General features: G+C 40.4%; 1 protein-coding gene across 1 annotated transcript; it reads right to left on the bottom strand.

Annotated features, from left to right (window-relative positions):
• Positions 1–3,641: 3,641 nt before the first annotated feature.
• On the bottom strand, positions 3,642–4,622 carry LOC129395371 (sperm protein associated with the nucleus on the X chromosome C-like). The gene is made up of 2 exons (XM_055106626.1): positions 4,551–4,622; positions 3,642–3,902 (listed from the first exon to the last, which is right to left on the bottom strand). The coding sequence occupies exons 1-2, from the start codon at positions 4,620–4,622 to the stop codon at positions 3,642–3,644; spliced, it is 333 nt and encodes a 110-aa protein (XP_054962601.1).
• Between the last annotated feature and the right edge of the window lie 13,258 nt (positions 4,623–17,880).

Below are 17,880 nucleotides of genomic sequence, written 5' to 3'. Positions count from 1 at the left end.
AAGCCCAACCACAGGGCACCTTCAGATCCAACTCTCTTTAAAACACTTTAGTGTCCTTCTTAGGGGTATGAGAAACATTACACTGGTTTCTTTCACCATTCTGATTCTTCAAGAAAGGAAGTAGAGCTGTTATAGGCCATTTACTGACTATGTGCTGCTCTCAGGTAGCCCCACTCCCTCTGCTGTCCTGCACAGAAAAACATAGTACATGATTAACTATGTAAGACTCTCTCAGGCCCATCTTCCCAGGCAGAACACTTGGACATGTCTTTCTTCTTTATTTTTATTATTTTAAACTGAACAGATAAAATGGAATGTATCTATCATGTATCTAATGTTTGAAGTATATACATTGTAGAATGAATAAATATAGCTAATTAACATATGCATCATCCCACAAAGTTATCATTTTGTATTGAGAACACTTAACATCTACTCTCTTAGCATTTATCAATAATACAACATATTATGATCACCCGTAGTCACCGTGTTGTACAATATATCTCTGGAGCTTATTCCTTCAGTCTAACGGAAATTTGGTATCCTTTGAGCAATGTCTCTCCAGCCACCACCACCGAGCCCCTAGTCACCACCATTCTACTCTCTACCTCTGTGAGACTTCTTAATTTTTTATTATTTTATTTTTAAATTTTTGTTAACTTTTATTTTAGGTTCAGGGGTACACGTGCAGGCTCGTTATATAGGGAAATTGTGTGTCACACGGGTTTGGTGTACAGATTATTTCATCACCCAGGTAATCAGCATAATAGCTGACAGGTAGCTTTTCAATCCTCACCCTCCTCCCCATCCTTTACCCCCAAGTAGACACGGGTGTCTGTTGCTCCCTTCTTTGTGTCCATGCGTACCGATGTTTAGCTCTTGCTTAGAAATGGAAAAAGGTGGTATTCCATTTTCTGTTCCCACGTGAGTTCGCTTAGAGTAATGGCCTCCAGCTCCATCCATGTTGCTGCAAAAGACATGATCTCGTTTTTTTATGGCTGCATAGTATTCCATGCTGTTTATGTACCACAATGTCTTTATCCAGTCTGCTGCTGATGGGCCTTTAGGTTGATTCAATATCTTTGCTATTGTGAATAGTGCTGTCAAGAACATACGCATGCATATGTCTTAACGGTAGAATGATATATATCCTTTGGGTATATATCCAGTAATGTGATGGCTGAGATGAATGGTAATTCTAAGTTCTTGCAGAAATCACCAAACTGTTTTCTATAATGGCTGAACTAAGTTACATTCCCATAAACAGTGTATAGGTGTTCTCTTTTCATTTCTTTCAAGGCAGCAGGTTTCTTTCTGGCCTAGGGTGTGTCTAGAAATGTTATCCAGGAGCTAGTGCCTGGAACAGGGGCTTCACAACCCCGACCGGTGCCCTGTCCCGCTGTAGTTGAGCTGGTATTCAAGATGCAAGAAAAAAAACGCTCCTCACTATTCCATCTCCTCAAGTGGAAGGAGGGGGTCTTTCATGGAGCCGCTAGCTGGGCAGTCTGGGGCTAGGGCAGGGGTGACACCAGCACTCACTTGGCTGCCCCAGCTGGTATCTCAGTAGGTCATGTGCACCCCTCCACATACCCGCCACAATCCACTGCCTCTGGGCCCAATTCTACGCTAGAACTCACCTACGAGTTACAGGTCTTGTGGCCTAGACTGCCTTTAAGGTTGTCTGAGAAACCTGGAACAGTTTTTTAGCCCTTGGTGGCAAGGTTTGCAGAAACTCAAGTTCTGATTCCTGGGATGGGTAATTTCCCTCTGGCTAGAGGTGGTTGCAATGCTCCCTTCCCAGATGGGAGTCAGCTACGTTTGGTCTGGTTTTCCTTTCTCCTGTAAGAGACAGCACTGAGTTCAGTGACCCACAACTGCTCTGCTCTTGCTCTTCCAGCTTCCAGAGATGCTCTTTACACCACACTGCCACTGCCTAGGATAGGGAAGGGGTGGGGTCAGCGATTTAAGACTGTTTCTTCTAACTCTTCAGTGCCTCTTTCAGTGATACAACCAGGTACTATGAGAGTTCCCCTGATTTTGGGTTCTTATGGAGGTGTTTTCTACTGTGTGGATAGTTGCTAAATTTGTGTCCTTGCGAGGGGGCTGATCTGTGCAGCCTTCTATTCTGCTTTTCTTGCTCCGCCTCTCTCAGCTTAGTTTTGGTTTGTTTCTGTTTGTTTGTTTTTCCTCTGCAATGCCTAAGGCTAAAGAATGTGATCCCGTATTACTATCCTAAATATGAAAAATTCTTTAATGTCACGTGCTGGATGGAAATATTAGTTTGCAATGAGGAATACCTTCAATTGTACATATCAAAGAGTAAGAAAAAAAGCATTGGGATTTTTTGTTTTTACCTTGTGGTCCGACAACTTGAAAGAATATTCTTTTATTCCAAAGATGGTACGTGGGGGATTTTGTTCTGGAAATCAGTGCTAGGTATTTAGGTATTTGGTTGGAGAAAAGCAAACTGGTTTTTGTCTATTGATATTTAGTATATTTTATTTTTTCATGTTATCCATGACAGTGTTATGACTTAGCAAACCACAGTTACAAATAACTAAAATTGTAATTGCTCCTGCATTTTTATTTAACTCCCTCATGTGTCCTGAGAAGACCTTCTTGTTTTACCTAATGATCTCTCCAACATCCCCTGAACTCTCAAGACGTAGACACTATGTGAAGGTCAATTCAAAGACAGAAACTAAAACCCCATCCACGGGTGACTCCATGGTGAATCCCTGTGGTGTCTTTTCCCGCTAACCGATGTGTATCCGCCAAGCAGTTTTCTTTTTCACTATAAATATTATACTGTTTGACATTTTAAGACACATTGTAATCAAAATCTATAGCCTTAATTAAATGACGAATTTCAGGAAATTATCATGCAAAATGGAAGTGTTAGGAAGCCGATAATAGACACACTCTCCTAAAAATGATCTCACCACATCACACCTAACCCTTCTCACCACCTTGCAGTTCACATTCCATGGAAAAAAGCTCCTCATACTTAAGAGTGTTTTACTTTCCTTTTCCCAAGTCATGGCGATTTTGAATATTCACACTTTGCGGATATCAACACATTTCTAAAGCATACTTATCTTGATTAAAGACTGCTGAGGTCATTAAAACAGTAACAAATATTTAAGATGCATTGAACATTTTGTTTTAGAATTGGCTTTTCAATCATTTCATTACAAGCAATGCTTTCCTGCCGTTTACTTACTCCTACATCTACTATCTTCTTTTGTATTGTGCTTTGTGTTTTACAGAACGTTTACTCTTTATAAAGCATATATTTCTAACCTAGGAAAATATCAGATGGAAAGGGGATGGGAATACCTTCGATATGTGCATTCAGCAGAACTATGTGCTGCCGGGTACAGTTGCGTGAACATATACACATCTCCACTTCCTGTGAGATAAAATTTTAAGAAGGAAATTTTCTTTAGGAATCAGTCCTCCCCCAGGCCTTATTTACAATGTCTGGCTTACTGTCCACCTGTGGGTCTGTCCAGCAACCCTACAGGACCTCATATCCCTCCCTTCTCAAATGCCTACCTCTTCCCTTCCCTTCCCCCCCCGCACCACCATCAGAAAACAGGCAGAGATATGCACAGCCATCAGCTTCTCAAACTTTATTTTCATTGCCCAAGGTTAACGGCAGCATCTTCCTTCTGGTTTGCAGCTGTTTGCACAGAAATCTGCGTGAATTCTTCCTCGTCTATTTGGAGGCGGTTGATTCGGTTCACTCGGGAGTGGTCATTCACCAATTCATCGGAGACGGAGTAACGTCTTCTAACCTCTCTCCTGTAGGAAAGCACTAATACGGTCGAGGAGTCCGATGCTTTTGATTTCTTAGGAGCGGGTTCTGGCTGTGAGTCCCCCCTTGACGTCTCTGGCATCTGTTAAGAAAACAGGGAGAGGCCAGGAGGACATTATTTTGGGTGAACAGGATAGAGACTGGATAGCACGGGGGGCTTCATGACAAGAAGGAATGCAGGTTGAGGAAGGGGTTTGATCCAGAGAAGAACAAGGTTGAATCACAGAGTAGGGATCTATGGGGAAGAAGAAGAGGAGCGTGGGTAGGGTCATCTGTTAGTCCAAACTGCACCATTCTGTAAGTTCTTTGCTATTTTGCAGACCTTGGTCAAAGTGAAACATCCCATGGGGGTTCAGGCCGTGAGAAACATCCTGCCTAACCACCTGTCCGCAAGGCGGACGAAGGCCCAACTAAAGAAACATCCCTATCATATCTTGCTTGGCAACGTTTTAAGGAACACCACAATGATATTCCAGCAGAAAAAGGGCCAAACCACCTGATGCTAAGAACATCTTATCAATATCCTGCCGGGCAGCAAGCCATACTGCCCAGGCCCCTCCCACCCATACCTACAAGCACCCCAGCCTGTAAGCGGCGGTGGGCTCTGGCATTAAGCGGGCCCACCACTTCCACAATTGTCTGCAATATTCCTGTGTTGTTGTTTGAGCCGCCCCTGCTCTGTGTGTCTTTCTTTCACCCTCGCCTTCGCTTCAAAACCTAACAATCTTACCGTCTCATTCACCTCGTTGGATTCACACGGGGTGCTTCTCTTCACCCCGCCAGCACTGGATTGTTGGCCCATTGTATATATTGGTTTGTCAATGTCTGCGGAAAGCTTTGTAGCTTTTGAATCTTCGCAGTGGCCCAGAGCTCTTGCCTTCCCTATATATACCCTCCTGGTGACAAGGCAAAGCCACACCCTTGAGCTTTGTTTGATCATACAGGCAGTGTCCCATCCAATGGCACCCCTAGGGTGGCTTCGACGTCACAAAGCCCCACTGCTGACCACTCCCTGGGCTTGCGGGCGAGGGGTGACAGGGGTGTAGAGCAAACCAAATGCTGTTGTTGTTTCAGCATCCCCTGAAGATGCATCCCAAACCGATCTGCTGCCGCTCCTCATTTCTCCATGTTTAATGTTCATGGTTCACATGGAAGTCAGAGGATGACTCCTTCAAGCCCTTCCCCACAGCCATTCCTATGAAGTGATTCATTCTTTTGTCTTCCAGCCCTCACCATGACTTAGTATTTTCGATGTCTCACCTCAAATCCCCCAAGCTAGTGTGGCTACATTTATTTATTGGCGGAGATGTGAATTATCCCATTTCCCTCCTACAGTTCCTTCACATGCACCTCGAAGAGCATTTACTTTTGGGCTACTGCCAGGCACATTTCAACCCATGTTCTTTGACCCAATGTCCATGTAGTTCTTTTAAGTTTCCTATTTCCAATCTGAAATAATGGCCTTCAGTCTGTCAAAACTTTAGTGAATAAACATTCTTTACCGTGTATCCTAGTCTTGTTTCAAATCAGGGGTGTATATTTTTTTCTTTTTTTGAAATGGAGTTTCACTCTTGTTGCCCAGGCTGGAGTGCAATGGCATGATCTCAGCTCACTGCAACCTCTGCCTCCTGGGTTTCAGTGATTCTCTGGCTCAGCCTCCTGAGTAGCTGGGATTACAGGCCTGTGCCACCACGCCCGGCTAATTTTTGTATTTTTAGGAGAGATGGGGGTCTCACCATCTTGGCCAAGCTGGTCTTGATCTCCTGACCTCGTGATCCACCCGCCTTGGCCTCCAAAGTGCTGGGATTACAGGCGTGAGCCACCACACCCAGCCAGGACGGCCATTATTAAAACCACCATTGACAAGGAAATTTTGGTTACTTCTGTAGCATACAACAATTTAACATAAAATTTATAATTCACAACATACAGAAGTTATTTCAGAATTATAAGAGTTTCCCATAATTTTGGAGCACATATCAATAACATTTCTATAAATACAGCCCAAAGAAAGTCAAACACCATTTTATATTTGACGATGCTTCTTGTATGATTTTTATACCAAATAAGACAAATATGTCTCTTTTGGACTTCAGAGGACTCATATCAAAAAATTAATGAGGAATCAAGTTAGAATTTGACTTTGGAAAGTTCGTCAAAGATAAAAAGTTTAAAATGCTTGATATCACGAAATAGGGTCATGGGTCATTGTAAAATAAGTCATTCATTTAACCAAAGCAGTAACTCAAAGATTTCAAAAAAAAAAAAAAAAAAGGTGAAAATCTTTATTCTTTGAGAGAGGAGGCTTAATATCCCAAACAATAAGCCCTAATTAAAAACAGGATGCGGCAAATTAAATTTGTGTCTTTGAAATTTTATAATAAAAGTTTAATCATCTTGACTATAAAATATAATTTCTATAAACCTTGTAACCTTTATCATTTTGCATGAAGGAGTGAGTTCATGCTCCAAGAAAGCCTTGTTAAACTGACACAGCAACCTAGATACTGGTTTTGCTTTAGTGTGCCTTTGATATTAATGGTTAATTCCTAGAGAAACTGAGCTACTTTTCTCTTAATATCAGCCCTTACAATCTCACATGCCCACCTCTTCCGCAATAGTCCTCGGGCCTTGAGGAGTTGAATAGTTTTAATTTCTGGCCCTGCATCTCATGAACGCAGTTTACTTTGATTAGCATCTTCTACTGGGCCTGAAGATAAGGCTGTAATTGCTGTCAGTGTTTAAGATATAGCAGAACTTGGTGTCCTTGTTAGACCCAGAAGTCAAAGCCCTATAACTCAATGGCACAAGGACTTTAAAAGCACATACAGAAAGTTACACAGATGTAATAACCTTAAGTAAAAAAAATTTTATGTTTTTTTTTCTAAGCAATGCAGAAGTTTATAATAATGACATAGGATTTATTTCAATAAAATGTAAAATCTCTTAGGCCAGTTACCAATAAGCAAAATAAAAGACCATCTGCAGTGTACGGAATATTATGTTGGAAGAAAACACTTTTTTAGACCTTTAAGAAAAAATTGGGGGCCTGTCATTGTGGCTCATGCCTGTTATCCCAGCACTTTGGGAGGCTGAAGCAGGTGGATCACTTGAGGTCAGAAGTTCGAGACCAGCCTGGCCAACACGGTGAAACCCTGTCTCTACTACAAATACAAAAATTAGCCGGGCGTGGTGGCAGGAGAATTGCTTGAACCTGGAAGGGGGAGGTTGCAGTGAGCCAAGATTGTGCCACTGCACTCTCAGCCTGGGTGACAGAGCAAGACCCCGTCTCAAAAAAAAAAAAAAAAAAAATTATGAGACATGTCTCTACCCCCATGTTCTTAGCTTCAGGTCATCCCAGAAAAAAATAACAAACTGTTACAAAATGGGAGCCACTGTACTCAGTTCTTCTTCCTCAGATTGTGTAAGAACAAGCTAACTGAACTCAATTATTTATCGTTAATACAAAAGGCAGTACGTGAACCTACTTTCCTTCTACTTTATACAGCACGGAAATGATTTCTCCTCCTGCAGTGATGACAAGAAATATATTTTTGGTCTCTGTAGTTGACATGCAAATGTACTCACTGTATCTCAAGTGAAAACTCATTAAAAGCCACTGGAATGCAATTGTGTTATCGCCCAGGAACACAGACAATAACATTCGTCATCACTCCCAATGCATTTCCATTTGCTAACACAGTGAAATCACCAACCTCACCTTCGTTCCCCTGAGGTTTCCATAGAAAGTTTTCACATTTTATTCCAGTTGATCAGACAAAAGCTCTAGGTGTCTGTTTATCACCAAGACATTTTTTAAATTTAAATTGCAAAATGCAGCCACACGATCACCTATAAAACCATGGAAACTTCTGTTTCCTAATCTGTCGAGTAGGTCTGAGTTTGTAGATATTGCTAAAAATTTCCCACCAAGTGTTCAGAATTGTTGCTTAGATAATAAATATTAGGCTAAATTAGACACATAGGAGGGGCTAATACATAAGAAAAATGACATATATCATTTGAAAATATATACTTTTCTCTAATATTTTACTCATTTTGGGAAAATAATTCCTTTTGCAAAGAGATTTCCAATGCTCTTGGTTTTGTGGGTACTCTGCAATTGTGTGTATAATAGACAGTTGGGCAAATCTTACCCAAGTTTACCTTTCCTGGCTTCCCTATTTCTACTTATGATCACTATCGCATCTTGAAGCTGGCAGGAATCGTGGTAGCTATTATTCATTTGGCAATTTTTTACAGGTTTATTGAATGTTAGTTTTGGATCAGGCTCTATTTTAGGCACTGAGGATTTACACATACCCTTGGGAAACCTCAGGGGGCAAATAAAACACAACTAAATGAGTGAGGTAAGGTCAGACGGTAATGGTTGCTATAATGAAAACTGTTCGGGGAGATATTTAAATTAAGCTTTTGATCAGGAACTACTTCAATGAGGAGATGATATTTAATCTTGAGAAAGAGCTGGCCAAGTGAAGATTTATGAGGAGAGCATCCCAGATAGAGGAAACAGCAAGTGTATACAATGAGGTGCTTGACAATTTTTGATAAATGAGGAATTATCTTTAATTACCTTACAATTTTAAAGTATTTTCTTGTTTAGTGTCCATCTATATTTTAACTGATATTTGCAATTTTCTATGAGGGTAATCATATTTTAGTAGAAAGGGATTTTTTGCCTTCAAGATATTAGCCCTTTGTTACTGGTATTGCAAATACTCTCCCATTTAGTTATTATTTATGCCTTGACAAATTTTGCTCTCTTTTTAAATAAAGGTTATATGTTATATTTAATTCTATTAACCTTTTTTATGTTTCTTAGCTTTCATTATATGCTTAGAAATAACCACTCTACCTAAAGATATTTAGTAGTTAAGTCACTAGTAATTATTTATGTTAACACTTCATCTTTAATGTTTTAAAGTATTTGATATATCCTTGCATTTATTTGAGTTGAGAAACCATTTTAGTTTTTAACAAATGGTTAACTAGTAATCACAAAGAAATTAAATAATTGACATTCTCGCTGCTTATTTTATTTTATTTTATTTTTTTACTTTTTTTTTACGGGTTTTTCTTATTATATTTTAAGTTCTAGGGTACATGTGCACAACGTGCAGGTTTGTTACATATGTATACATGTGCCATGTTGGTGTGCTGCACCCATTAACTCGTCATTTACATTAGGTGTATCTCCTAATGCTATCCCTCCCCACTCCCCCCACTCCACAACAGTCCCCGTTGTGTGATGTTCCCCTTCCTGTGTGCAAGTGTTCTCATTGTTCAATTCCCACCTAGAAGTGAGAACATGCGGTGTTTGGTTTTTTGTCCTTGCGATAGTCTGCTGAGAATGATGGTGTCCAGCTTCATCCATATCCCTACAAAGGACATGAATTCATCCATTTTTATGGCTGCATAGTATTCCATGGTGTATATGTGCCACATTTTCTTAATCCAGTCTATCACTGTTGGACATTTGGGTTGGTTCCAAGTCTTTGCTTTTGTGACTAGTGCCACAATAAACATACGTGTGCATGTGTCTTTATAGCAGCATGATTTATAATCCTTTGGGTATATACCCAGTGATGGGATGGCTGGGTCAAATGGTATTTCTAGTTCTAGATCCCTGAGGAATCGCCACACTGACTTCCACAATGGTTGAACTAGTTTACAGTCCCACCAACAGTGTAAAAGTGTTCCTATTTCTCCACATCCTCTCCAGCGCCTGTTGTTTCCTGACTTTTTAATGATCGCCATTCTAACTGGTGTGAGATGGTATCTCACTGTGGTTTTGATTTGCATTTCTCTGATGGCCAGTGATGGTGAGCATTTTTTTCATGTGTCTTTTGGCTGCATAAATGTCTTCTTTTGAGTAGTGTCTGTTCGTATCCTTCACCCACTTGTCGATGGGGTTGTTTTTTTCTTGTAAATTTGTTTGAGTTCATTGTAGATTCTGGATATCAGCCCTTTGTCAGATGGGTAGACTGCAAAAATTTTCTCCCATTCTGTAGGTTGCCTGTTCACTCTGATGGCAGTTTCTTTTGCTGTGCAGAAGCTCTTTAGTTTAATTAGATCCCATTTGTCAATTTTGGCTTTTGTTGCCATTGCTTTTGGTGTTTTAGACATGAAGTCCTTGCCCATGCCTATGTCCTGAATGGTATTGCCTAGGTTTTCTTCTAGGGTTTTTATGGTTTTAGGTGTAACATTTAAGTCTTTAATCCATCTTGAATTAATTTTTGTATAAGGTGTAAGGAAGGGATCCAGTTTCAGCTTTCTACAGATGGCCAGCCAGTTTTCCCAGCACCATGTATTAAATAGGGAATCGTTTCCCCATTTCTTGTTTTTGTCAGGTTTGTCAAAGATCAGATAGTTTTAGATGTGTGGTATTATTTCTGAGGGCTCTGTTCTGTTCCATTGGTCTATATCTCTGTTTTGGTACCAGTACCATGCTATATCTGTGTTTTGGTTACTGTAGCCTTGTAGTATAGTTTGAAGTCAGGTAGCGTGATGCCTCCAGCTTTGTTCTTTTGGCTTAGGATTGACTTGGCGATGCGGGCTCTTTTTTGGTTCCATATGAACTTTAAAGTAGTTTTTTCCAATTCTGTGAAGAAAGTCATTGGTAGCTTGATGGGGATGGCATTGAATCTATAAATTACCTTGGGCAGTATGGCCATTTTCACGGTATTGATTCTTCCTATCCATGAGTATGGAATGTTCTTCCATTTGTTTGTGTCCTCTTTAATTTCACTGAGCAGTGGTTTGTAGTTCTCCTTGAAGAGGTCCTTCACATCCCTTGTAAGTTGGATTCCTAGGTATTTTATTCTCTTTGTAGCAATTGTGAATGGGAGTTCAGTCATGATTTGGCTCTCTGTCTGTTATTGGTGTATAAGAATGCTTGTGATTTTTGCACATTGATTTTGTATCCTGAGACTTTGCTGAAGTTGCCTATCAGCTTAAGGAGATTTTGGGCTGAGACGATGGGGTTTTCTAGATATACAATCATGTCATCTGCAAACAGGGACGATTTGGCTTCCTCTTTTCCGAATTGAATACCCTTTATTTCTTTCTCCTGCCTGATCGCCCTGGCCAGAACTTCCAACGGTATGTTGAATAGGAGTGGTGAGAGAGGGCATCCCTGTCTTGTGCCAGTTTTCAAAGGGAATGCTTCTAGGTTTTGCCCATTCAGTAGGATATTGGCTGTGGGTTCGTCATAGATAGCTCTTATTATTTTGAGATACATCCCGTCAGTACCTAATTCATTGAGAGTTTTTAGCATGAAGGGCTGTTGAATTTTGTCAAAGGCCTTTTCTGCATCTGTTGAGATAATCATGTGGTTTTTGTCTTTGGTTCTGTTTATATGCTGGATTACGTTTATTGATTTGTGTATGTTGAAGCAGCCTTGCATTCCAGGGATGAAGCCAACTTGATCATGGTGGATAAGCTTTTTGATGAGCTGCTGGATTCCGTTTGCCAGTATTTTATGGAGGATTTTTGCATCTATGTTCTTCAGGGATATTGGTCTAAAATTCTGTTTTTTTGTTGTGTCCCTGCCAGGCTTTGGTATCAGGATGATGCTGGCCTCATAAAATGAGTTAGGGAGGATTCCCTCTGTTTCTATTGATTGGAATATTTTCAGAAGGAATGGTACCAGCTCCTCCTTATAACTCTGATAGAATTTGGCTGTGAATCCATCTATTCCTGGACTTTTTTTGGTTGGTAAGCTATTAATTATTGCCTCAATTTCAGAGCCTGTTATTGGTCTATTCAGGGATTCAACTTCTTCCTGGTTTAGTCTTGGGAGGGTGTATGTGTCGAGGAATTTATCCATTTCTTCTAGATTTTCTAGTTCATTTGCATAGAGGTGTTTATAGTATTCTCTGATGGTAGTTTGTATTTCTGTGGCATCAGTGGTGATATCCCCTTTATCATTTTTTATTGCGTGTATTTGATTCTTCTCTCTTTTCTTCTTTATTAGTCTTGCTAGCAGTCTATCAATTGTGTTGATCTTTTAAATAAAACCAGCTCCTGGATTCATTGGTTTTTTGGAGCGTTTTTTCGTGTCTCTATCTCCTTCAGTTCTGCTCTGATCTTAGTTATTTCTTGTCTTCTGCTAGCTTTTGAATGTGTTTGCTCTTGCTTCTCTAGTTCTTTTAATTGTGATGTTAGGGTGTCAATTTTAGATCTTTCCTGCTTTCTCTTGTAGGCATTTAGTGCTATAAATTTCCCTCTACGCACTGCTTTGAATGTGTCTCAGACATTCTGGTGTGTTGTGTCTTTGTTCTTGTTGGTTTAGCTACAAAGAAGCTTCTGAAATTTTAAAAAGCCCGCTCTATAATCTGATTGGTCAGTTTTTGTTCCATCATCAGTAAGTGGTTTCTCCGTGTTTAAGCCATTTAGGCGCCAGCTACTTCGGCGTTACTAATCTGCTCGGCATTAATGTAATATGCTATCCACACACAAGCCAAGATAGTAGCAAGTTTCAAGATGGGGTACATTACATGCCAATTTGATATGACCGTGTTTATTTCAAATGCTGCCTTATCATATACTAAATTATATATTCTTGAGTCTAAATCCAGACTTTGTACTGTGTTCCTTTTAGCTATTGCTCTTTGCCAATACCAACTGTTTTGTTTTTTCTATCTTTATAATGGCATTGATGTTGGGACCGGTCTTCCCTCATTCGTCTTTATCAAAAGTATCTTAGTATCACCTATTATTCCAGGTATATCTTTGAGTCCTTTTGCCAGTGTATTTTTAAATAATATTTTGATTGGAACAGAATAAAAATTATAATTACATTTACATAAAATAGACATTTTTACTTTGATTATTCCTAAATACATTTTGTTGTTGTTTACTGTAATAAATATGCCCACTTTTTACCATACTGAACCTCTAATTAGTTCTAAAAAGATATAGAATGAATTTTCTCAGATTTTCTCGGTATATAAGAATGTAATCTACAGATAATTACGTATCTTATAAGGAATTACACATTGTTATTACACATATGTGTATATTCATTTGTTTATTTATTTATAGGAACTGGAGCTCATATATTTTAATATGGCTTCACCACTTACCAGCTGTGATACTTTACGTCTCTTAACCTCAACTTTCTTTAAAACCGAGAGACGGTTACTTACCACACAAGGTGATCTGGACCATCAAAGGATCACATGAGTTCATTTAGACAAAATGCTTAGAACAATGCCTATCACATAATAAGCACTATAAAAGGTTTTTTGTTGCTGATGCCATTATTAATATTATTTTATTGGCTGCAACTTCAAAAGAAAAGAGAAATAATAGTGGTGTAAGTAAACATCTTTATTTTGCTCTTTATCTTAGGGATGATAGTCTTTAGAGGTTTCTTTTACATGTTTATTTCATCTATATTTTTACATTATGAAGTATTTAAACTTATAGACATTTTGACATTTTGTAACTTAATTTATTGGTATGTGTATTAGTCCGTTCTCATGCTGCTAATAAAGACATACCCAAGACTGAGTTATTTATAAAGGAAAGAGGTTTAATTGACTCCCAGTTCAGCATAGCTGCAGAGGCCCCAGGAAACTTACAAATGATAACAGAAGAGGAAGCAAACACATCCTTCTTCACATGGCAGCAGGGAGAAAAATGAGTGTTGCGTTAGTCCATCTTCATGCTGCTGATAAAGACATACCTGAGACTGTGCAATTTTACTAAAAAAAAGAGGTTTATTGGACTTACAGTTCCACATGGCTGGGGAGGCCTCACAATCATGGCAGAGGGCAAGGAGGAGCAAATCACATCTTATGTGAATGGCGGCAGACAAAAAGAGAGCTTGTGCAGGGAAACTCTGCCTTATAAAGCCTTCAAATCTCATGAGACTTATTCACTATCAAAAGAACAGCATGGGAAAGACCCGCCCCCATGATTCAATTACCTCCCACCAGGCGCCTCCCACAATATGTGGAAATTCAAGATGAGATTTGGGTGGGAACACAGCCAAACCGTATCATTATGCCCCTGGCCCTTCCGAATCTCATGTCTTCACATGTCAAAACCAATCATGCCTTCCCAACAGTCCCCCAGAGTCTTAACTCATTTCAACAGGAACTCAAAGCCCACAGTCCAAAGTCTCATCTGAGACAAGGCAAGTCTCTTTCACCTATGAGCCTGTAAAATCAAAAGCAAGTTAGTTACTTCCTAGACACAATGGGGGTACAGGAATTGGGTAAATATAGCCACTCTAAAGGGGAGAAATTAGCCAAAACAAGGGGCTACAGGCCCCACGCAAGTCCAAAATCGAGTAGGGGGGAGTCACATATTAAAGCTCCAAAATGATCTCCTTTGACTCCATGTCTCACGTCTGGGTCACGCTGATGCAAGAGATGGGTTCCCATGGTCTTGGGCAGCTCCACCCCTGTGGCTTTGCAGTGTACAGCCTCCCTCCCAGCTGCTTTCACAAGCTGGTGTTGGGTGTCTGTGGCTTTTCCAGGCACACGGTGCAAGCTGTCGCTGGATCTACCATTCTTGGGTCTGGCAGATGGTGCCCCTCCTTTCACGGCTCCACGAAGCGGTGCCCCAGTAGGGACTCTGTGTGGGGGGCTCCAACCCCACATTTCCCTTCCACACTGCCCTAGTAGAGGTTCTCCATGAGAGCCCCACCCCTGCAGCAAACTTCTGCCTGGACACCCAGGCATTTCCTTGCATCTTCTGAAATCTAGGTATAGGTTCCCAAACCTCTATTCTTGACTTCTGTGCACCCACAGGCTCAACACCATGTGGAAGCTGCCAAGGCTTAGAGCTTGCACCCTCTGAAGCCACGGCCTGAGCTGCATCTTGACCCCTTTTAGTCATGGCTGGAGCAGCTGGGATGCAGGGCACCAAGTCCCTAGACTGCACACAGCACAGGGACCCTGGAACTGGCCCATGAAACCATGTTTTCCTTCTAGGCCTCCAGGTCTGTGTTGGGAGGGGCTGCTGTGAAGACCTCTGACATGTTCTGGAGACATTTTCCCCATTGTCTTGGGGATTACCATTTGGCTCCTGGTTACTCATGCACATTTCTGCAACTGACTTGAATTACTCTTCAGAAAATGGGATTTTCTCTTCTATTGGATTGTCAGGCTACAAATTTTCCAAAATTTTATGCTGTGCTTCCCTTATAAAACTGAATGCCTTTATCAGCACCCAAGTCACCTCTTGAATGTGTTGCTGCTTAGAAATGTCTTCTGCCAGATACCCGAAATCATCTCTCTCAAGTTCAAAGTTCCACAAATCTCTAGGGCAGGGGCAAAATGTCACCAGTCTCTTTGCTAAAACATAACAAGAGTCACCTTTGCTCCAGTTCCCCACAAGTTCCTCATCTCCATCTGAGACCACCTCAGCCTGGATTTCATTGTCCATATCATTATCAGCATTTTAGTAAAGCCATTCAGGAAGTCTCTATGGAGTTCCAAACTTTCCCATACTTTCCTGTCTTCTTCTGAGCCCTCCAAACTGTTCCAACCTCTTCCTGTTACTCAGTTCCAAAGTCACTTCCACATTTTTGGGTATAATTTCAGCAATGCCCCCGGCACCAACTTACTGTATTCATTTGTTTTCATGCTACTGATAAAGACATATCTGAATCTGGGCAATTTTACAAAAGAAAGAGGCCTATTGGACTTACAGTTCCAGATGGCTGGGGAGGCCTCACAGTCATGGCGGAAGGCAAGGGAGAGTTCGTGACATCTTACATGAATGGTGGCAGGCAAAAAGAGAGCTTGTGCAGGGAAACTCTGCCTTATAAAGCCATCAGATCTCGTGAGACTTATTCACTATTAAGAGAACAGCATGGGAAAAACCTGCCCTCATGATTTAATTACCTCTCACAGGGTACCTCCCACAGCATGTGGGAATTTAAGATGAGATTTGGGTGGGGACACAGCCAAACCATATCAGTGTCCAGCAAAGGGGGAAGCCCCTTATAAAACCACCAGATCTTGTGAGAACTCACTCACTATCATGAGAACAATATAGGGGAATCTGTCCCCATAATTCAATTATCTCCACCTATTTTTTCCATGACACATGGGGATTATGGGAACTACAATTCAAGATGAGATTTGGGTGGGAACACAGCCAAACCATATTAGTATGTATCTCTAAAAAGCAACATTAAGAAAAGAAACTGCAATACTATTAAGATAGCAAACAAAAGTAATATCTCCTAAGGCCAGGCACAGTGGCCCATGCCCGTAATCTCAACATTTGCAATACCAAGATGGGCGGATATCTTGATCCCAGGATTCTGAAATTGTGTGCATATTTACTCATGGTGTAATTTACTTTCTTCTGATAGCTGTTGTATTTTCTATAAACTGGTAGTTCAATCTGAAGGCTTGATTGGATTACAGTTACAAATATTTTGTGAAAGAGCACCCTATACTACATGATGTGTCATTTCTGGACCTCTGGGAAGCAGATGTCGAGGCATAATTAGAAGTGCAAAAGATTTAGTGGGAAAAATGCCTGAGAGGATAGAGGAGAAGGGGAACAAGAGTTTTTATGATCTGCACAAAAATTCTGAAGCTTTTAAAAATATCTAAATTATTTAGGATTTGCACCCCATTCTCCTTCATGTCTTCACCTGCTACGTTTTCCCCTCAGAAACCCTTAATTGCAAATTTGAATTTCTCTGAGTTTTTGAGTGGGCTATGATCTTTGTCATTTCTAATACTTCCACATGCTGTTGGTTCCTTTGCTTGGAATATTCTTTCCATCGTGGTCAATGTGAACTCTTCATTATACTATAAGGATAACTTAAATATCATCTCCTCTAGTAAACTCACCTTCACTTACCTGGAGACTGGTTGACTGATTCTTTCTCTAAATTTCTGTAAATCCTCATATGTATGTGTAGAACAGTGCTTATCTTATGTTTTTTCACAAATTATTTATGTGTTTGTTTCCTCACTTAACTGTGGGTTAGGAAGACTGCAAATATGCTATTTCTTCTGTACATTATTCGTGGTTAGTACAGAGCTTGATCAATATTAGCTGTTCAAAAGAACGAGTACGTAATTCCTCAATGAAGTGTAGTTTCGAAGCCAGTTTCTCTACTCTCTTGCTCTCTGATTAAATATTCATCTTTCAAACTATTACCCAAACTGCATTTTAGGGACAATAAAACACTTAGTTGTTACGCACAAGGGCTCTGAAGCCAAACACCTGGAGTTAAAATCCTCTCTAAGCCACTTACTGTGTGACCCTAACCACCTTGGCCTTATTTTCTGCATCTGTGAAATAATAATTAGATTATCAATTTTATATGGTTGCTTCAAGGATTAAATGAGATAATAGGTAAGCTTTCAATAAACATTCGCTACCATTTCCAAAGATCACATCTCATAGAAAACCTTTATATTTACTTACCCCTGCATCACATGCTCCAGCTACATTAACATCACTGTTACCAATAATTCTATTCGCTGGCCGGGCACGGTGGCTCATGCCTGTAATGCCAGCACTTTGGGAGGCCAAGGCGGGCAGATCACGAGGTCAGGAGTTCAAGACCAGCCTGACCAACATGGTGAACCCCGTCTCTACTAAAAATACAAAAATTAGCTGGGGCATGGCGGTGCATGCTTGTAATCCCAGCTACCTGGGAGGCTGAGGCAGGAGAATCGCTTGAACCCAGGAGGCGGAGGTTGCAGTGAACTGAGATCATGCCACTGCATTCCAGCCTGGGCAACAGAGCGAGACTCCATCTCAGAAAGAAAACGAATCAATTAGCTCATAATTATTTATTATGTTCAATGCATACTTTAATTGATTGAGCACATATTTTGAATCAGGCACTGCTCTAGATATTAGAGATATGGCAGTGAACAAACATTAATTTTTTTTTCCTTCACGTGGCTTCTATTCTGGGGAGAAGGGGCAGGCAATAAGCAAAAATAAATATGCTAAATATATACTATTTGAGATAGTATACATTGAAATGGAGGAAATAATGTAGAACGTGGGGGTTCAGGGAATGCTGAGGGGATGCTGTTTTAAAT

The sequence above is a fragment of the Pan paniscus genome, chromosome X (genome assembly GCF_029289425.2).
Source record: "Pan paniscus chromosome X, NHGRI_mPanPan1-v2.0_pri, whole genome shotgun sequence".
NCBI classification, from domain to species: domain Eukaryota; kingdom Metazoa; phylum Chordata; class Mammalia; order Primates; family Hominidae; genus Pan; species Pan paniscus.
The sequence above is the reverse complement of the archived record's forward strand: the minus strand, read 5'-3'. Positions and strand labels throughout refer to the sequence as shown.